This window comes from Vitis riparia, chromosome 11 (genome assembly GCF_004353265.1).
Source record: "Vitis riparia cultivar Riparia Gloire de Montpellier isolate 1030 chromosome 11, EGFV_Vit.rip_1.0, whole genome shotgun sequence".
In the NCBI taxonomy this organism is placed as follows: Eukaryota; Viridiplantae; Streptophyta; class Magnoliopsida; order Vitales; family Vitaceae; genus Vitis; species Vitis riparia.
The window spans coordinates 18,883,518-18,904,036 of record NC_048441.1 but is presented as its reverse complement, the minus strand read 5'-3'; the positions used below and the strand labels follow the sequence as shown (position 1 = coordinate 18,904,036).

Below are 20,519 nucleotides of genomic sequence, written 5' to 3'. Positions count from 1 at the left end.
AGTTTGGATTCCTAACAAATTCTTATTAATTAGTAGCATTGATATTGTGACATAACATACTAATAATGGTGTGGAATAAGGAATTAGCGGTATGAGTAATAATATTAGAGGAATAACTCAACCATTATCCATTTCCTAATGATTCTAAAATATCATAATATATTGATCGGAAACCTTGCTTTATTTTAAGGAAAGCACATAACTAGTGATAGTAAATTTGTCTCCTTATAATTTCAGGAGGATTTGATACTATATTAGAGTGACTCATCATTTGAAGGAAGACAATAGGAATGAATAATTTGGTATCCTCTTATTGATGACTTGTGTCCTACGTCTAAAGGATAAGGAAGCTTGTCATCTTTGGGAGCGAAAAGAATATACAATTGCAAAGTTGATTAGGTTTCTTGTATGTATTATATGTGTGGCATGGAACATTTCTCCTTATTTGTAGTATGTTATATTTCATTATGTTATTGATTTTAATTGTGAGATCATTCCTTAATATCGATCGTGATCTTAGTGCTCTCATCTTGGTTGTTGCTCACTTCCTGAATCATTCAAGTTCTCTTTAATTGAAAATCTTCTTCCTTTTGAACCTAGATTTTGTTGGAAGTGATAATCACTTAATACCATTTTTATGGATTTATCATTAATTTCAAATTCAAACCTTCATCACTAGGACAGTTTTCAAGCTTAACTTTCTTAATTTCTTGAACTTAATTACCCATTAAGTCTTATGTTCCAATTAATTCTCATGTTGTAGTTGAGCGACTTTTATATTCTTTTTTCTCTTTTTCTTTCATTTTGTTATTATCACAACCCATTTGAATTGTGCCATGTGGGTGGCACATTTAATGCCCAAACCCTTGGTAATAACTTAATCCAATGAATTAGATACTACTTGTACTATTCTCACTTCTACAAATCAAAATTTTATCTTGAATTATGATTTTTAATATTAATGATAATATAGATAGAATAGATTCTCAAACAAATAAGGCAATGATGCCAATATGGGACCAAGAAAATTTAGTGCATTAAACTTATTGCCTTACAACAATATAATAGCTCTAAAGAAAATTTTTAGTGCTTCAAGTGTCTCTTCAAAATATAAATCAACTAAATCAAATCCACTAGCATAATTATGAGCACCACTATTATTTTTGAGTTTTTTTTCATAGCAAAATTGTCAAAAAGCTTCAAGATATAAATAAAGTTACATATCATGGTAGGAATATTGTCAAGAATTGTTTTGAAGAAAAATATTTATTAACTTTTTTTTTAAATGCCTTATGATTATTGAAGAAGATAAAATTCTTCTGGAATAACTAAAATTTTATTTTGTCTCTTGTTGCATATAGAGAGAAATTTCCTACAAAGAGGAGGACATTTATGATGAATTTTGAGTGGTTTCAAAAACTATCCAATGCATCCCCCAATTGCTTTATGGTGAGGGTTTTATACAAGTTATTGTTCTATTGTTGCTGCAAGCACGGTAAGTTTTTTGTACACTTTGTTGACTTTTGGGCATATAAAAATAAGAGTAATTAAGTTATACTTCTTAGGTGGAGATCGATTGGTCAAATCAAGGTTGGCAGTTGTATCTTTTTATGATTCTTATTTTTTACTCAAATGAATTTATGTACTCTCAAGTTTTTAGGTAAACTATTCTCACAATTCTATTTCGTGTAGCTCCCATTAGTAATTTTTTATGAAGAAATTACAACTTATGATAAGTAAAAGAAGCTATAATTAAGCATCTAATGGGTGATAGAATGGAGGGGTTTTTCCGAGCATTGAATGTTGGTTGGTCTTGTGGGTGGCCCATTTGATGGTGATCTCCACTTCTGTATTGAAGTGGATTTTTCACCATTTTAGGTATTTGTTGGAATGAAGATAAACATGGTGCCATGTGTAAGTGGTGTTGGGGAAGGATGAAACATGGATATTTTTGTAAATTTTTATTTTTATTATGATTAGAAAAAAATTGTGAAAATCAATTTTTTAATTCTAAATTTCCAATTTATGGAGGTTCATTATAATAAATCAAATTTACATTTTAAAAGTAAGGATGTTGGAATTTTTTTTAAGTAGTTTTATTAATTTCATTGGTTATCAATAGAAAAGCAGAGCAATCCAATAAAAGATTTAGTGGGAAGAGATATTTTCAGACAGTGATATTTGATTTGTGAGCGTGTCAAGGGACAGGGATTATCCCAAACGGCGTCGTTTCGTATACAGACACGCCGCCCGATGACTCATCCACAGGAGACAACTATCTAGACTCGTGGGACCCACCCAGAAACAACATCGGAATTTGAAGTTTGGAGCTACGTAGACACGTCACCCGCTTATCATGCGGCGCGAATATTAATGCACACGTGTCATGTCACAGTCACTCCGTTACACGTGGCACGATCTTTGCCTTCGCCCTCGACAAACCCTGAAACACGTAACGCCTCAATGGGGTTGTACCGGAAGTCCACTCCAGTTGGTCCCCTAACTGTCAGACTCCTTTTTCCTTCTTCCACTCCTATCCAGCCCTTCCTGCAATCAACTCCTCGAACTTATATTGGACACAGCAAAACATGATCCACAGTCACTATAGACAAACGACACTAAGTGGAAGACCATGATCGAATCATACCGAGCCGTCCAAATTGCATACCGAAGAACGACACCAGAAATCTATCTCAACCGTTGATTTTATTGCAAACCGCGGTGTAGCGGATAATTACTCTTTTTTTAATTTAAGGATAAGGATAGATAATATTCTTTATTTCCCATTTCCATTTTTTTTAAAATATAAATTTTATTTTATAAAAGCGTGCCAATGCCAAGATGAGGATAAGGTCCTTCCTCGTCTCTTTTGATTCTCTTTCTCTCTCTAAAGCTCTTACTTTCTCTCTCTGCAAATTCTCCATAGCTCCACAAGTGCCAGCCACGTGCGGGCTTCTTCTTCTTCGAATCACCTATTAATTCCACTGCATCGATGCTACTGTTGATTTCGTGCTGAATTTGAGCTTTTTAAATTTTTTTTTTTATAATTTGAGTATTTTGGACGATGTCGATTGCGTTTGAGAGCGGTGGAGGTAGTGGGATCGAACGGTCAGGGTTTGTCCACGGGATGTCGTGTATTTCGATCTTCGATTCGCCGGAGGCCGGAGTCTTTTCCAGTGATCGGAGGTTTCCGTCGGGCGTGGAGGAGAGGGAGGAGGGGTTGGATTCGTGTAGCTCGTCGTCGATCGGGAGGAATAGTGACGCTTCCGGAGGGTCGTCGGAAGGAGAGGATTCCGGCGAGACGGAGGTGCAGAGCTCGTATAAAGGGCCGTTGGAGACTATGGATGCCTTGGAGGATGTTTTAGTGGTCAAGTAGGTTCATTTCTGCTTCTTGATTCTTGTTTCTATTCCTTCTTTGGAATGTTTGGTTGCCGAGGAAAAAAAGTAGATGGAAAGAAAAAAAAATACTTTTTTTTTTTTTGCTTTATATTGTTTTCGTTTGGCAAAAATGAAACGCTAGCTCAATCAGGTGCCGTCCCAAAATATGAAAGATTTTATGTTTGCCAAATTTGGTAACTTCTCATAGATTTTCTCAGCAAACAAACAGAGCTTTGAAGTACAATAATCTTGGATACTTCTGGATACTTCTTTCAGATTTTTTTTTTCCCTGGCCATACAATTAAATTAGAAATTTTGGGTTTGGTTCCATCTTTGCTATGATGGCTGTTTGATTGCACAGGGAAAAATTGTCATTTCTTATTTGAGTGGTGAAAATCCAAATATCTTAATTTCCAATCAACTTGAAAAAGGGAAAAGTAAAGAAACAAGAAAAAGAAAATGCCCTAATTTGCTCTTATTCGTGAATTTAGATTTGTTTCTAGGAACAGTTGGAATTTGAGAGAATCATGTGAATTCTCGTCCTCATTTTTGTAAAATGAATTACTCTAGTTTGAAGATGTTGAAGAGAATGATAAACTAAACTACCTGTCACTTAAAACCCTAATGCCTTCCTCATATGCCTTCCTCATAGTGGTTGATTGGTCATTGAATTTTAGGTTCCCTTGCTGAATTTCAGCTGGGTACGAAGGCCATTTTGTGAGATCAACTTGACTTCTTGGCGCATACAGAGCAAGACCCTTCTTTTTTAATATAGGGAAGAATGTCAAGGATGAGTTATTTGTGATTAATTTGTTGAGAATGTCCAACTTTGAAATTGGTCCATGGTGGGTTGATGGGATAGAGGCTCATTGTCTAGTTGGTTGTTCATTGAATGAGCTGATTAAATGTGTTGGATGATTCTCCCAAAAATGTTACACAATGGTGTAGTAGGCATCCAATGTTTAGGAACTTGGAAGCTTTCAACATTTAGAATAATAGTGTTATTTTACAGATCCTTTTTTCTCCACTTGTACTGTTTCAGTTGCTGTTTGAAGCCACTTTTATGATTCTTATTGCAACAAACATGACCTTTGAGATCAAATTTCCCGAGTATAAAATGATTCTATGCGTTATCCAAAAGTTTGAAATGTGAAATTGATCTGCATTTCAAAAGGGATATTGGATAATTGGCTTCAAAATGTTACACAATGGATGGAGGAGGCATTTAATGGGTAGGAGCTAGGAAGCTTTCAACATTTGGGCCCTGTTTGGGAAGCCAAAAGCATTTTTTTTAATCTCAATAACAGTTTCCATGTTTGTTTGACTAATTTTGTTTAAAGAGCTTATTCTTTAAAAAAGAGCTTAATATTGAAATCAGGAAAATGTTGTTTCTTGCAGAAGCTTTATTTTGACTTATATAACAAGTTTTTTCATGTTTAATAAAAAATTTATAATACCAATATTGTCCTTTAAAAGTTGTGGCACCATCTTTAGTTTCAATTTTCAGCTAAAGCAAAAAATAGGAAGCTATCCTAAATGAGGCCTTGGAATAATTCAAGTCTATAAATTTGCTGTACTGGTGCTTCATAGATCCTTTTTTCTACTTGTATCGCTTTGAGTTGCTGTTTGAAGCCACTTTTATGGTTCTTGTTGCACCAAACATGATCTCCAAGATCAAATTTTGGAGTTTATATTAGACATTTTGGAATTTGGATATATTAGTTCATTCTCCTTTTTTACTGTCTTCTTTTTTCTTTTTTTCTTTTGCTTTTTTCGCTTGCTTCTCCTTGAATAGTGTTTGCATCTGGGTCATTTCAGGAAAAGCATATCTAAGTTCTACAATGGAAAATCAAAATCCTTCACAAGTCTAGCTGATGTATCAGCGTCTTCCTCTGTTAAGGACCTTGCTAAGCCTGAAAATGCCTATGCCAAGAAACGCAAGAACTTGCTTGCTTACAGTAACTTCTGGGACAAGAACCGGAATTGCCCGTGGAGAAGTAATGCTGGTGGGATATCAAAGAGACCCCTCATCTCTTCCCGAAGTACATTGGCCCTTGCAGTGACCATGAGCAGTTCCGAGAGTGGTAATTACTGTGAGGATTCCAACTGCAGCTCCAACCTGAGCTCCTCACATTCCCCTTCTCTTCCACCTCTGCACCCACAAGCCAAGAAGTCATCTAACAATGCACCATCATCATCGCCACCTTCTCAACAGAAATTCCCTCCTTGGCGGTCGTTCTCCCTTTCTGATCTACAGGGCATGGATGCTGCAACTCCTGGCATCACTGAGCTTGCAGGTAATAACAACAGAGAGAGGGACAATGAACTACAACATTGACAAAAGGTTTAGCTCTGACTATGTTTTTCAGACTATGACTGTGAAGTTTGAAGAATGTTTCATGGTGTTGTGGTTGTGGTTGTGGTTGTGGTTTGATGATTCTGTGAGACTTTGCCCATTCCCCATTCCCCATTCCCCATTCCCCATTCCACTTGTAGCATTAGGTTACCCTGTTAGGGCATCTTGATTGATAATCATAATATAATGGCAGCAATACGGTTTCTTCTTTCTTGTTTGCTTTGGCTGTTAAGGCACTTTTATTCATTGTATCATATATATATATATATAACTTAGAACTTCTGATACTGGTTTTGATTCTTTAGCTTTTATTCCCACCCTCATGTTACTAATTGCACTAATGATCATTTATTTCGTGTCTAAAGAGTTATTAAGGTCTTTTATTTCAAAGTGTGAGGGAGGGGGGTAGATAAATTTAGGTTATGTCTTATTCATAGTTTTAAAAGGCTCAAGGCGCAAAGTAGTCCTAGAGCCTAAGACGCAAGGTGCGGGCTTTAGTGAAGTGAGGCGCACCCTAATTTACATATATATTTTTATATAATATAATCAAATTTAACAATAATTTATTTATCCTATTTTTCTTCTATTTTTCTCCTATTTTTCTCTATTTTTCCTCATCTTCTTCGTCTTCTTCACTTCTCCACTGTACGGCTGAGGCTAGGGCAAGATTTGGGAATGGTATCGGGTTCAAAAATACCTGAAAAGGGGGCTAGAAGGAAAAACAGGGTCAAAACGGTGTCATTTTGACCTATTTTTTTTAAAGAATGGGGATTAAACGACGTCGTTTTGGTCCTAAAAAATAAAAATAAAAATAAAAATTAGGGCTTCTCTACCCTCAGTCCTCTGCAACCCGATGCGGTGATGCCAAAAAAGAAGAGAAGGAGAAGAAGAAGAATAATAATAAGGTAGGGGATTAAGGCATACCTAGCGATTGTGTTGCGCCTTGCCAAAGGCGAGCGCCTTGTGCGTCGAAGGATGGCGTTGCATTGCTCAGAGCCTAGGCGTGCTTTTCACAACTATGATTTGATTGATTAGATATACTATGAAATAGAATAAAAGAGGGAATACTATACCCTTCTTTTTTATGTTTGGTGATTTATTATATTACATATTTAACTTATAAATATATTTAATCAAATAATATTATAAGAAAAATGCAATAAGTTTTTTATTTATTTATAAAAATTGAGTTTTATTTTATTTTTTATGTTTATTTATTTAATTAATTATTTTTTTTTCTTCTCGATGATAAATATGAAAACTTTTTGCATAAGGATACTTTATAAGAAGTATGTATCCTTATGTTTTCTTATATAAATATGCATTTTGTTGTACCATTTCTTTTGATTTTTTTTTTTTTTTTTTTTATGTAATATTCTCACTTATTGTCTATCAAACAATTTTAGTATTTTTACATATTTTGATGACATCAAAGGATCACAAAATTTTAAGTTCTGTTTGGTGATTTTTTTTTTAATTTGTTTTTAAAAATTGATTTGTATTCTTGAATTTAACAATAGTTTTTAAAAACCATAATAAAATATGTTCATGTTTTTCTCGTCTTTAAAAACGGGGGAAAGCAACTGGTTTGTTTTCAAAAAATTATTTGAATTTTTACTATTTCATTTTGTTTTTAAAGAATAACGATGAAGTTATTTCTGTTGTCAAAGAGGCTCTTATCCTTCCTTGGATAAAATTATTATTATTATTTACTTTTTCATATCATTTTTGTTAAATTTCATATTCCTCTTTTAAAATTTGTTTTTGGTATTTATTTTTTTAAATTTGTTATAAGAAAATAAATTGTTTCTATTTCTTATAATATTAATGACTTATTTGAAAATTATAAATCGAAAATTGTTTTTAACTTAAAATACACAATTTGACAAAATTTTTATTAAAGAATTTTTTTTTTTTGAGAATTTTCTCTATAGGTAAAAATAATTAAAAATATAAAAAAAATATGTTGAAAATGTTTTATTATACATCAATGTCATAGAGAATAAATAGAAAAAATTATTTTTCACATTTGGTTTTCTAGATAAAATTTTGTTTCTAAAATAATTGAAAAATATACTTAAAAAAATTGTTTTCAATTTTCTTTTTAAATTATTTTGCAAAATCTTTGCCAAACATGTTCTAAGTTTTTGCTATTTTCAAAAAAGAAAAAAAATCCATTGATATTAATATATATATTGCCCGCCAACTTAAATAGCTAAATTTCAAATTTTTTTTTACAATAATATTCCAATATATATGCATTTGTAATTTTTTCAATTGCCAAAAATTCAATACCCAAAAGAGGAAAAGCCATAACTGTGTGCCTATGAAGTTACCATACACATTCAAAGCCATTAATTACAATGAAAAAAAAAATGAAAAAGACCATTAATTATACCTTGTCCTCCGTGATTTCTCCTGATTTGGATTGACTGTAGATTCTTAAATATTAACAAAATACAGATAAGAAATACGATCATGGCACCAGGCCATTCTGACTGGTTTTTTGCTTTGCCTATAAATGAAGTTTTTTTTTTTTCCTCTGAGAAATTGAGAATTGTGAGAAATGGTGGCTTTGCAAACAGGGCTTCACTTTGGGAAGACAGAAGACTCACCCTCAGGTTTATTCATTTCCTCTCTATTTATTTTGAGAAAAAAAAATGTTTATATTTTGATTGAAAGTCTATCAAAATGAAGAAGATTTTGTGCTATCTTTGGATCCCAAAAAATGCTAAGGAATAAAATGAGGAAGATTTGTGTTATGTTTGGATCCCGAACAGTAGAAAGGAAAGAAAAAAAAAGTTCAAGAAAATAATTTTCTTTTATGTGACTTAACTGTGAAAAATATATATAAAAATTTGAATATAATTAAAAACTTATATATTTTAAAATTATTTAATCTTTATATAATAGAGGAAAATAAGTAAAATGCTTTAATGGTTGTGAATCTATTTTTCATTTTCTTTTCACTTTCCTTTTTTATTTTCTTTTTCTTACATTTTTTTTTTCAAATTTTATGGAACCAAATATGGACTTAAGGAAATAAATGATAAAACCCAATTTTATTTTTGTATGATAAAATAGTTTTTTATGTGGGTGGTTTTTTTTTTTTTTTTTTGTTATATCCCATAAAAGGGTTCTTTGAGATTTTAAATAATTTGTAAAAGCCTTTGTTAGTATTTTAAAATCTGTTATAATATCTCTATGTTTTGAGCGAAATATTAATTAGGGATACATATGTTGATTCATCTTTTAATGTAAATGTCATTCTTGTCTTTTTTTTTTTTTTTTTTTTTTTTTTTTTTTACTTTATACCAAATTATTTCAAAAAATGCTTTCATATATTTACCCATAAATTGGATATTATTTTAAACTAGTAAGATTCTCATAATGGTCGCAATTATCAAAATTTAAGAGACCGATTAATGTCTCTAGCATTCATTAGAAGATTAATAAAAGCCACAAATGATTTGAATTCATGATAAATATTTAATTATTTATTTTTTTAATCTCTAATGAATAATCAATATCGATTATTATACAACATGGAAGTCAATTTTTCTTGATGAATGTTACTTTGGATGTATAGATTCATTTTTCTTCTATGGGTTTTACGTTATATTAGTAATTAATACGTGTAAAACATATTATTAATTCGGTTTTTTATTTTTATTTTAAATATTTGATTAATTAATTGAACTTTGGATTTGCTTCTTCATAGATTCAATGACTCGGAATTATATTCGTCAGGACTTTGATTGATCCCACTGCTTGGTAGTATAAATTTTGGCATACACGAATATCAAACATATACACGTACATATACGATGGCCCAATCACCATTCTATGTTACCCAAGAAGAATTCAACATATTCCATTCGATTGACCGCCAGCTCTACACTCTTCTCGTCGTCAACCTATGGCGTGATCCAGTGGAATCCATGCAGATCATAGCCTTCTGGCTCTGGTTAGAGAGGTCTGGCTTCAACAATGCCGTCACCAAGATGCTCTCCTTGCCCTACATTCTGGTAAACGAGCTTGCGGACGAGGCTCTCACATGCCTCAACTGCATCAGCAATCACTACCCTTCTTCCTCCCCGGACTCCCATGACATCCCTCTCATCCAGAGCTTGATGGAGAAGGAGATCGACCTCCAATTCTTCCATCATAACCGGGTTCCAGCAGCCCAAGGGATAGCCAAGATCGTGAAGGAGGTGTGCCTGAGAGGACTGAAGGACATCATGGACAGCGCCATTGAAAGGAACAAGACCCAGAACGTGTTGGAGAGCCAGATGGTGGTGCCGCCCATGGTCCACACCGGCCTGAACAAAATGGGGTTGGGCGGGATGGTGGATATGGGGTATGGAGAGAGCGAGGTGGGGCAACCATGGAACAGGGAAATCGAGGTTCCGCCGGACGATAGGACGATGTTTGTGACGTTCTCGAAAGGGTATCCAGTATACGAATGGGAAGTGAGGGAGTTCTTTGGGAGAAGCTATGGGGATTGCATAGAGAGCCTGTATATGCAGGAAGTGGAGGCGAATGAGCAGTCACTGTTTGCGAGGATTGTGTTTCACTCAGCTTCCACCATTGAAATGATACTGAATGGGATGGGGAAGGCCAAGTTTACCATCAATGCAAAGCATGTTTGGGCGAGAAAATTCGTGCCGAAACGGGCGAAACCCTTGTCTGCAACTTCGCCTGCGTCGTCTTCTTCGCCTGGTGAGATGCCTGCTTCGCCTCATTTGCCTTTGAGTCTCTCATGAGATATGTTGTGGGTTGGTTTGGTTTCAGATGGTGATGGGTAACATCGTGACCATACATAGCTGAATAAGGTTTAATTTTGTTGGAATATATGTCCAACTTAGAGACAACCAAAAAAAAAACGATTTGTATTATTATTTCTTTTTTAGAAAAGGATATATCTTTCCACACATCCATCTAAAAAAACCAGAAAACATAAAACCTCTAAAATTAATTCAAATTTTTATTACTAATAAATCAAATATAGTAGCTACAATAGTTATATATATATATATAATATGAATTTTATTAATTTTGGGTTTTTTTTTCTCACATATGTGTATGATGACACGCTTTTCTCTTATTTTTTCTATCAAATGCTAATATTTTTTTAAAAAAAAAGAAAAACCGATAGTTTCCTGCTTTTATTGGACCTATCATAAAGTTAAATATGTTATTTAGTCAATTCGTCGTATTTTGCTAAAGTTAGAATCTGTTCAACCTTATAAAAGTAAAGGTCCATTCATTTGTTTATGTCAATTTACACCCCCTATAGTTCGATTGATAAAAAAGGAAATAAAATACCCTTTCTTATATATGGAAGATTAAGTCAGAGTTAACATTGAATTTAGTATTTTTCATATTTTAATTTGAAGAATAACTCATTTTTAATATTAATGTTTTTACTTAGATTTTTTTTTTTAAAAAGTTATTTTTATAATAAAAGAATGAAAACATTTTTATCAAAATGAGCCCACAAAAAATGAACGTTAAAATTTGAATTTTCAAACAACCTTTTAATTCAAATAACCCAACAATAAAAAACCTACTTTGAAGACTCTGTACAAGAAAGCTCCTCGAAATAATTCCAATTTTGAAGTAATTTTGGGGCATAAGCAGACAAATGGATCTCAGCCAAACATATAGATACAGCCCACAAAGGATTGGTGGGCCCTCGACAAAAACCCAATGGAGCTTCGATGACAACGATGTTGGGCCTCAGCTCTGGTCCGTTTCATATACACATTCGCCTTCATCTCTTCAAACAGCCCCACTCTCTCCACTGCGGAAGAGCAGAGCAGATTCAAACTATTCATTCTACGTAATCAATCATAGTGTAAAGGTAATCTCTTGTTTTTCTGAGCTTTTTGAAGAGGTTTTGGGGTGGAAAAAGCACTATTTTGTTTCATCCGGAAAATATAATCTGAAACCCTAGAAAATACCCGTCTTTGAGGAGAGAAACGGCCAAGTTTTGGTGTGTTTTTAGTGGTGGGGTGTTGATGACAGGGCTTAGTTTCGGAAACCCAGAAAGGGAAAAGCCTGGTTTGATGGAATTTTGGTGTTTTTTTCAGTTTTGTTCGATTGAATTGCTTGGAAATGGATGCGGGTTCGAATGGGGAGGAGCCCGTGTCGTGGGATGAACTCTACAACATAAATTTGATGCCTTCGGAGTTGTTTTTGAAGTTTAGAAAAGAGGTTCAAGGGGTGCGGGTTGGACTCAACTTGGAGGTATATTTTCAATGCTTGTAAATTCTTGAAGTTGAACTGTTCTCTAAGTCCGGTTTAATTGTTTTGGATTTCCTAATTCATAATAATTTTTTTTTTCATTATTAGATGTTGGTTTTCCAAATATTGAAAATAAAATCATGTTCGTGATAAATTTAGTATAAATATTAATACGATAAACCAATTATCTCTGGTTATTGTAGGAATTGGTGAGAGAGAGCCAGAATGGGTGAATGGATGGCATTGCTTACTATTGTTTGTATGGAAGTCTATTTCATGTAAAACTTACTTCAAATGTGTAATGGCGATATTTGTAGGCCTGTATATTTATGATCGGCTTAAAGGACTAATGGAGTGTGTGGCATTTCAGTAATTGAGGAAAAGACGTATGACTAAAATATTAGAACATGGCTCTTCTAGGTGAAGTTGATTGTTGCTCAGTGTGAATGATGCGGGCTTTGTTTTTCTGGTGTATGTATGACTATGCCTGAGGGAAATCGATAGGAAAATGAGGTTAAGACAGAATCACTTACTTGTTGCAACTTGCAACCTTAGGTTTGGATCAAGTGCCTGAAATTATTCTGCAACAGAGGATTAATTAAAGCTTTGTCATTCATATCAACAAAAATCAACCACTATTTATAGAAATATTGAATATCAAATCCTTAACCAGCCCTCTACGTCACTGCAAGTCCATCCTTTTATTTGTGTTTAACTGCTCCTAGTGCTCCCATTTTTCTATGTACTCATCAACATCCCCTCCTTGTTGGAAATGATGGAACTTCATAAAAAGCCTGCAATGATAATTCATGTAAAAGAACTATAAATTAATAACTAAGCTAATCAGCCTCTTAAGTTTTTTTTGAATTGCAAACTCCCATCTATTGTTCACAAAAATCAATCCTTGATCTTTTGATGGCATCACATACTGAGTATTCTCATTACTTCTATTCTGATTTTAATTTTGGTAATACAGAATGTGGCTGTTTGTTAGTTTTTTGTTTCTAGTCATGTTGTATATTATCTCCAGTTTTTTGTAATCCAATTTGCTCATTGTCCTGTTTCAGTTCTATAATGCTCCAGTGAATGAGTACCAGGCAAAGCTGGTGTTGAAGCCTCTATCCCCAGATCGGAGGTGGAAGTTCATATACGAGCCTGTACATCATGATGTGCATATTCTTTCCAAAAAGATCCCCATAACCAAATTTCTGAATCTCCAGGTTTGAAGCTTCTTACCTGTTCCATTTCTTTTTTGGTGGGGATGCATATGTGAAGAAACATAATCATGGAAAACTGTATTGGTTCATGCAACCAGATACGTGAAAATTTTTGTTGTAGTCAAAGTTCTTGGAAATTTCCAGGTTGGCGTAGGTCATAGTTTTCAGTTGCACACCACTGGTTGGAAATGGAAGCTTACTACATGTTTGGGTGGAAATGGCATATCTAGGATTCGTAATAAGACATCACTTGGCTTGTTCCCTGGCCTGGATTTTCGATTTGGGTGGACGGCTGATTATGTTCTTCCAGAAATTACAGGGCAAGTTTCTTGATCTTCTTTATATTAATTATTGAGGAGTTCTCTAGAGCTATAAGCTTAAATTTATATTTTTTTTCTGATATAACAAGCTTCCATATATCAATCATCATTTATTCTTTCATGTTTTCAAGTTTCAATGACATGCTCTTTGTTTCCCATAAAAGAAAAAGGATGATGTGCTCTCTCTTCCTTAACATTGTTTCATCAACTAACTTATCTACATTACTTTGGGGGTTGGCTCATGGTTGAAACCTTGAATTGAACAGAGCTGTCGGCACTGGTGAACCATTGTTCAACATGAATTCAGGACGGTTGCAAGCATCATTAGATAGAGTTGAGGCCATTTTAACCCATACATCATCATAAATAATAATTGTCAAAAGAACCAGGTATGCAAAGAACCAGGTATGCCTATTTGTTAACTCCTTTGAGAAGTATTTTGAGATGGCCATTAGATGATATCTTAGTGGGGTTCTCTTAACAATTAAGCCAATAGGACATGAGTTCATTTTGAAACCACAAGAAAATCAAATTTCCATCTTGATTTTTCTGAATATTTGAAGTGAAATCTTGTATTATTTTTTCCTGTAAAAGCATGAATGGTTCTTTTTATTCTAGAAAGAGTTTTGCAGTATGAGAATACAGAGATCTCAAATAACCCTATTTCTATTTGCTACTGTCATTTTCTTGATGAGTTCATGTTACAATATTAAACTGTGCTGATTGAGTTCCTTAAATACTGAAATCGTCATCTCATCTCCTTGTGGCCCATACTTCAGATATCAATACTTCTTATCATTTATTTCCTCTAATAGAATAAAAATGGATCATTTTTTGTTCTGTTAAGTCTTTATTTTAACATCATATTGTCCTTAAACCATGTGATTCAGATGATCAGGTAGGAACTCAAAAACAAAGCAACTGCTATTGGAAATACTCCATGCGCACAAAAAGGGTTGCTATCATAATCACTGCTGGAGTTGCAATACTTTACTACGCCCTATGGTCCCTCGACATGGAATTGTATTGCCATTGATGGGGATGTGCACAAGCAGAAGAGTCATCAAATCAAACATTGTCTTGCTATGTGTTGAGCATTTCCCACTATGAAACAGATCCATGTATTTAATTAGCTTTACGTTTGAGTTTGTTTTGTCCTTGTTCATTTCTGCATCTCTTTCTTTTCCTGTTTCTTTCCTTTTCCTTTTTCCCTTTCCTGGGAAACCCAACTTTCACAAAATTGTTGCCAGCATTGCAGAAATTAGTACTCTTCTGGTTAGAAGAACAAACTATATTTCATTCAATTAGGGCATTTTACATCCATATCTTTTTCATAAATCCTAATCACATCAGCCGAAAATTTACAATGCCAAAACCTACTAGAATTGAAAATAAACCTCTTTCTAAGTTGTTGGGTCAAGTTCCATGCAATGTATGCCAAATGTGACACAGTTTTGTTTCTTAGTATTTTCAAATTTGAAAAGCAAAAACATTCTTCTGTTACTTTTTAAAAGCTAAGAGAGGGAATTATACAAAACATGTTTCTGACTTAAAAGGAGAGCCCACACAACCTAGCCGTTGTAGCCTCCAACGGCCAAATCTCCACCCATTTAAATTCAAAACACTCCATATCCTTCAGGGCAGTTCAACATCAATTTCAGAAGTTCCCAATCCAAATGGGTTCCTCTAAGTTCAGAACCCCTTGTTCTTTCCTGAATCTTCTTCTCTCTTGTTTGAATTTTATTCTCTTTATCCTCTCTTCAGCCTCTCTTGCACCCACCATCCTCCTCCGAATGCCCCCAACTTCACTGGGCTGGGCGTTTCTCATGATCTCATGCATCTCACTCTTCTCCTCCTTTGTTGGTTTTTACTCTCAGCTCACACACTTCTGCTTCATAACCCATGTTTCACTTCTGCTCTCCTCTTCCATGGGCCAACTGCTGGGCATTTTGGCCTTGTTTACCAGAGAGAATTCGAGCCTCTCCATGCTGAAATCGCCTCGGGACATGAAGGAGGCTAAGCTTTTAGTGAGGTTGGAATGTGGGATTTTAATGGCAATGTTTGTAATGCAAGTGGGGGTGTTGACATTGACTTGTATTATCCACAGCTGTTGGGTAAGAGAGTATGAGGGGTTGGAGGCCGAGAGAGAGGCAGCGGCGAGGAAGAGGAGTAGGAGGATTGCGCGTGTGCAGGAGGAGTCCATGGCAAATGCAGCAAAAATTGCAGAGGTAAAAGCCAAGGAGTTTGATGAGAAGATGAAAAACAAGTATGGGCAGTGGGTGAAAACTGATTTTGAAGGCTGAGGCTATAGCGACTTAGATTTGTTTGAGAGTGTGTTCTTCTTTTCTTTCTTTTTCATTGTTTATTGCTGTTTGAACTTCTTGGGGTCACTATGGGGGTGGCCATTGGCTGTGCAATGTAGAGAAACATAGTGTTTTTGGAGAGCAGAGTAATCTTCCTTCCTTAATCTGTTCTATGTTAAATAAGATTTAACAATTCTCTGTTTCTTCTTATCCGGTATTGGGTTTATGGATTTTGATCTCATTGTTCATTGAGAAAGGCTCACTGATATTGTTTCACTTCATTTCACTTGTGGGTTTGTTCAATCACCAATTGAAGCAGCAATAAAAGGCAATTAACATAGTCTTTCAAATGGCCTCAAACATATTCTCTGTATAATTCTTTCAGCAAATCATATACTTAATAAACAGGGGACTTTGCGGACTATATTTTTATCCAAAAATCCTTTCTAGAACTTCAACCACAATATCCTCCAAATGTTTGTTCCCAAAAGAAACAAAATTTCAGATAAAAACCACGTTGGATGGCATCAAGTCATGGTGGGTCCTCCATGATTATGCACATGTGCCCACCACAATATGTAATCATTGAAGCAAGAGGGAAATATGCTCCATGATTGCATTTTTTTAGACACTAATGTTAATTTTCTACATCTTTATGAGGTGGGAAAGAAGGCTGTTGGCTGGCAGCTTTGAACCCACATATTCCTCTGACAAATTCTATACATATGAACTGTGATACTTTTGCTTATCCATTTAGGCTTCTATCCATGTGGGATATGATAAAATAGTACATGATATATCATATTTCATTGCATAAAAAATGTATTTTTTAATATATGATTTTTAATGGGATAATATATCTGATATTTAATCGGATTTGTTGTATCATATGTTTATATTTAATTTGTGAAATAAAAAAAATAGTATAATATATATTTAAAATAAAAATTATATTTAAAATAGTATAATATATATTTAAAAATAGTATAAAAAATAGTATATATTATTTTTCATTATTTAAAATAAAAATTACATTCATTTTAATATTTTCTATTTAAAAATGAAAATTCTCTTACTTTTAATAATTTATGATTAAAATATTTAAACTTTATAAATAAAAACTTTTTATATTATGTTAATATTATTTTATATTTTTTCCTTTTTAACCATAAATTTAATTTTACAAAATAAGTAAATTTATAATACATAAATTAATAAATTTATAATATATGAAATGTACATGTTCTACATATTAACATAGAATTAACATATCTTATGTAAAAAAGGATATAAAGAATATAATGGATATATCCTACCACTTAACCAAATATAGAATAAGATAAATGAATTATCTTATATCATTATCGTTCAAATATGGAATAAGATATAATATATATATATATATATATATATATATATATATATATATATATATATTTTTTCTTTTTTTATGTCATAGAGTATCCAAATATAACCAAACCAACCAAATATAGCCTGAGAACATTAAATTACTGCAGCTGCAAGTTTCTCTTTCAACCATATGTTCTAGCATTGAATTTAATCTTCACCCTCAGCTCTTACCTTCACCAGTCAAACCACTCTTCTACATGGAACAAGCCAAAACTGCTTATGGCAGTTAACAGAATGTGAAAAGCCAGTAGCTTAAGCCTTGAAGATTGGATGTTGAGGGAGTGGGGACCTTGGGAGTGATTAAGATCTTTGAGGTGATTGCAAATCATCAAACTTCAATCTTTAAACCACTCCTTTCCTTTTTCTTCATCCATTATTATTATTATTATTATTTTTTTTTTTTTTTTTTTTTTGAGGTGTGTGAGTGTTGGTGGTGTTGGTCTCAAGAAGACCATGGACCACCAGGTTCCTCTCCCTCATGAGCGTCTTCATATACTTGTCCTTGTCCTCTCTCAATGGCCAGCCATTTGACTTGCAGGCAGGTAAGCCTGGTGTCATTTCCTTCGTATTTTCTCAATTTTCTTGGTTTAACCGCCTCCCTCATTGTTAGCAGAAATCAAACTCCATACCTACACTTCCCCCAGTGAGATAAGAAAGCTTCAAGAACTGTGTTTTTCTGTCAAGATTACTCTGGAGAAAGCAAGCTTTGATGTTGACCATTGCACTTCACAGACCGTGTTTGTCAATACTTTCACAAAATGGGACAAGGGATTATCGTCATCTTCACAGGGTTTCTGCCTCCTGGACAATGTATATTTCCTTTCTTTAGCTTCAATAGAATTTTGAGTTTGTTCTTGCAGAATTTTCATTTTCTGATGCAGAGGAACAAATTGTGAGTTCTAGAAAATAATTTTCAATGGTTTCATTTCCCTAATATTTGTTATTCACAGAAACATGTTTCTGTTCCATTCATTTTGAATTCATGAGATCCTTGAAACTTTCCTTGAATCAACAGGGCAATGGATTCTAACTCCTCAACAAGGAAGAAGGAAGAATTCTCAATAGAGATTCAGGCACCATCTGTTCCTCAGTTTAGAACAGAAAGGCCATCCAATCTCCAATTTGACCAGCTGCAGCCGTCAGATGAAGAATTCAATGAAGGGAACAGGGCTGAGTTTGGACCATTCATGGCACGAGCGGCAGTGCTGGATGAAGAATACTGGGTAGGCTATGGATTACTCCAAACCATGAAATGCTAAAAGGGTATTCTATTTGTGTTCATGAATAAATTATAGTGGTGACTGTGTTGTGATTCTGTGGTAGACAGCAGCATGGCTGCGAGCAGAAAGTCACTGGGAGGGTAGACCAAATGAAAGGTTCGTCCTACATATTGACAAAACTAAATTTTCAATCTAAAAGATGGAATCTGAGGTCCCAATGGATGATTTACCATCTAAAGATATGCATAAATGGCATATATGCAGCCTAAATGGCATATATGCGGCCATCTAGACCTGCCATTTTATGCCAGAAATAAGCTCAGAGTCTAAAGAAGGCCACTTGAAGGAATTGTTTCAAACTTTCAGTGTCTACTCTTAACAAAAAAGTTTAGATTTCTGGGAAAATCAACACCAGAAGACCCTGCCAGAGGTGGGATTCAGTCCCACTATGGATGTGGGCAACCTACAATGGGCTGCGCAAGTGCCTTCATACATACAAGTGCAAAAAAATGGACATTACTGATCCCAACTCTGCTTGGTGTCACAGATATGCTGAAAACTACAAAAGGAAATTTGCAGAGCAGGTTGTCATCTTTCTTTCAATATAAATGTATGGATTGCATATAATGCACATAATTTTTAATGTTTCCTCTAACTGTGTAGGAGTTCAATGCATTAAAAAGACGATGCAGAGGACAAAATGACCAGAAATACACCTGCATTGTGGCAGTATGTTGTTTTCAGAAAATATTATAAATCTGCTATTATTTATATAGTATACGCATTTAAATCCAATATTGTGAAGACAAAATAGAATTATGTTAATTGCTTCAGAATTATCAGGTAAAGAAGGAAGAGAGGGGTGTAAAACAAACAGTACTGAAAAGTGTAGTAGGAACCCTCGATTTGAGCATCCGATATTTGTTGAATGGAGAGACCTTTCCAGGGGTACAATGCTTCATGTTTGATCCATCTAAATTCCAAGTGTTAATCTACCTCTTACTGAGTACAACCCAATGCTTCCGTTAACTGGAACTGGTATAATTTCATCTCACAGGAACAGGTTAAGGCTCCTCTTTTCTGCAGCATCAACAGAACTAGATCAAGCAAATATGGTTATGTTGCAAACTTATGTGTTGCCAAATCAGTGCGCCGCCAGGGCATTGCAAGCAATATGTTGCATTTTGCTGTTGAATCAGCCAAATCAATTGGTAAGATAAAACATGAATTCACCCTTCAGATATTTGAACTAGCGTATAAAATGAAATGAAATGGGATTGCCACCATTATAAATTCTATCTTCATGCTCTAGGTGTAGAACAGGTATTTGTGCATGTGCATAGAAATAATGGACCTGCACAAGAACTGTACCAAAAAATGGGCTTTGAGGTAATACCTGTTGTGTTCACTGAATTCATGCTTCTGGTCTCAGTTCTGTTCATCTCTTTTTATTCATGATGCACTGACACAACTTCTGTATTCTCCATCAGATGGTGGAAGTGGCAAGCTCTCAACTGTTACAGGAGCAAACCTACTTGCTTTCCTTCAGGACATAGAACTTATTCAACACAATTTTTTTCAATTGTTTGTATGGAAAGGGAAATCATTGTTCATACAGACCATTCAATACTTGATGTTTACAGTGCACCCAAGATTGGGACGGTGCAGGCCTAGCAAAGCAAAAGAGGAAAAAAAACACTATGTTTCATTTGTACAAAGAAACAAGACTCAGGAAGTTTTTAGTCCTAATGAAGAGGATGATCCAACTTAGAATATTACTTCTGAGCTTCAAAGAGAACGACAATGATGAATGAAGGCTGTGTCAGGAGAGAAACTGGATGCTAAAAACACAAATCTGGCTGGAATGTAAGAAAGCTTCACCTGTTACTACTTGACAGGCCTCATTAGCTCTAATTTCCGATTATCTCAATCATAATTATAAAGAATTCCTTGTAGGATTTATACTTCCAAAAAAAAAATGACTGGAATTTTGACGTATCTTTCTTTTGCACAAGATTATCTATTCAAAATTTCCATGAACGGTATATACTTTACAGCCTATAGGC

The 20,519-nt window shown here is 34.3% G+C and overlaps 5 protein-coding genes across 7 annotated transcripts; all 5 read left to right on the top strand.

The window, feature by feature from the left end:
• Positions 1-2,850: 2,850 nt before the first annotated feature.
• LOC117925524 lies at positions 2,851-6,021 on the top strand. The gene is made up of 2 exons (XM_034844547.1): positions 2,851-3,372; positions 5,197-6,021. Exons 1-2 carry the CDS (start codon positions 3,065-3,067, stop codon positions 5,714-5,716), a joined length of 828 nt encoding a protein of 275 aa, XP_034700438.1. The 5' UTR covers positions 2,851-3,064; the 3' UTR covers positions 5,717-6,021.
• A 3,513-nt stretch (positions 6,022-9,534) lies between these two features.
• LOC117924504 lies at positions 9,535-10,550 on the top strand. Its single transcript, XM_034843128.1, has one exon. It carries the CDS (start codon positions 9,562-9,564, stop codon positions 10,498-10,500), a length of 939 nt encoding a protein of 312 aa, XP_034699019.1. The 5' UTR covers positions 9,535-9,561; the 3' UTR covers positions 10,501-10,550.
• A 940-nt stretch (positions 10,551-11,490) lies between these two features.
• LOC117925613 lies at positions 11,491-14,673 on the top strand. Of its 3 annotated transcripts, none has more exons than XM_034844679.1 (6): positions 11,491-11,600; positions 11,830-11,986; positions 13,051-13,203; positions 13,345-13,520; positions 13,787-13,909; positions 14,411-14,673. In XM_034844679.1, exons 2-5 carry the CDS (start codon positions 11,855-11,857, stop codon positions 13,884-13,886), a joined length of 561 nt encoding a protein of 186 aa, XP_034700570.1. In that variant the 5' UTR covers positions 11,491-11,600; positions 11,830-11,854; the 3' UTR covers positions 13,887-13,909; positions 14,411-14,673. The 3 variants fall into 3 exon arrangements, with proteins under 3 accessions (XP_034700570.1, XP_034700569.1, XP_034700568.1); XM_034844678.1 differs by having other exon boundaries at positions 13,787-13,925; XM_034844677.1 differs by having other exon boundaries at positions 13,787-14,673.
• Positions 14,674-14,910: 237 nt separating this feature from the next.
• Positions 14,911-16,033, top strand: LOC117925612. The gene has a single exon (XM_034844676.1). It carries the CDS (start codon positions 15,197-15,199, stop codon positions 15,821-15,823), a length of 627 nt encoding a protein of 208 aa, XP_034700567.1. The 5' UTR covers positions 14,911-15,196; the 3' UTR covers positions 15,824-16,033.
• Positions 16,034-17,665: 1,632 nt separating this feature from the next.
• On the top strand, positions 17,666-20,451 carry LOC117925591. Its single transcript, XM_034844648.1, has 10 exons — positions 17,666-17,775; positions 17,847-18,043; positions 18,249-18,456; positions 18,557-18,609; positions 19,001-19,037; positions 19,117-19,182; positions 19,297-19,401; positions 19,511-19,664; positions 19,766-19,842; positions 19,944-20,451. Exons 2-10 carry the CDS (start codon positions 17,943-17,945, stop codon positions 20,007-20,009), a joined length of 867 nt encoding a protein of 288 aa, XP_034700539.1. The 5' UTR covers positions 17,666-17,775; positions 17,847-17,942; the 3' UTR covers positions 20,010-20,451.
• Positions 20,452-20,519: the final 68 nt, after the last annotated feature.

Bases quoted from the DNA above. Each gene is read 5' to 3' on its own strand.
- LOC117925524 (XM_034844547.1), top strand. From the start codon at position 3,065: ATGTCGATTGCGTTTGAGAGCGGTGGAGGTAGTGGGATCGAACGGTCA. The intron at 3,373-5,196 runs GTAGGTTCATTT...GGGTCATTTCAG, and splicing joins GAGGATGTTTTAGTGGTCAA to GAAAAGCATATCTAAGTTCT.
- LOC117925613 (XM_034844679.1), top strand. From the start codon at position 11,855: ATGGATGCGGGTTCGAATGGGGAGGAGCCCGTGTCGTGGGATGAACTC. The intron at 11,987-13,050 runs GTATATTTTCAA...GTCCTGTTTCAG, and splicing joins GGGTTGGACTCAACTTGGAG to TTCTATAATGCTCCAGTGAA. The intron at 13,521-13,786 runs GCAAGTTTCTTG...TGAATTGAACAG, and splicing joins GTTCTTCCAGAAATTACAGG to AGCTGTCGGCACTGGTGAAC.
- LOC117924504 (XM_034843128.1), top strand. From the start codon at position 9,562: ATGGCCCAATCACCATTCTATGTTACCCAAGAAGAATTCAACATATTC.
- LOC117925591 (XM_034844648.1), top strand. From the start codon at position 17,943: ATGTTGACCATTGCACTTCACAGACCGTGTTTGTCAATACTTTCACAA. The intron at 18,457-18,556 runs GTAGGCTATGGA...ATTCTGTGGTAG, and splicing joins TGCTGGATGAAGAATACTGG to ACAGCAGCATGGCTGCGAGC. The intron at 19,183-19,296 runs GTATGTTGTTTT...CAGAATTATCAG, and splicing joins AATACACCTGCATTGTGGCA to GTAAAGAAGGAAGAGAGGGG.
- LOC117925612 (XM_034844676.1), top strand. From the start codon at position 15,197: ATGGGTTCCTCTAAGTTCAGAACCCCTTGTTCTTTCCTGAATCTTCTT.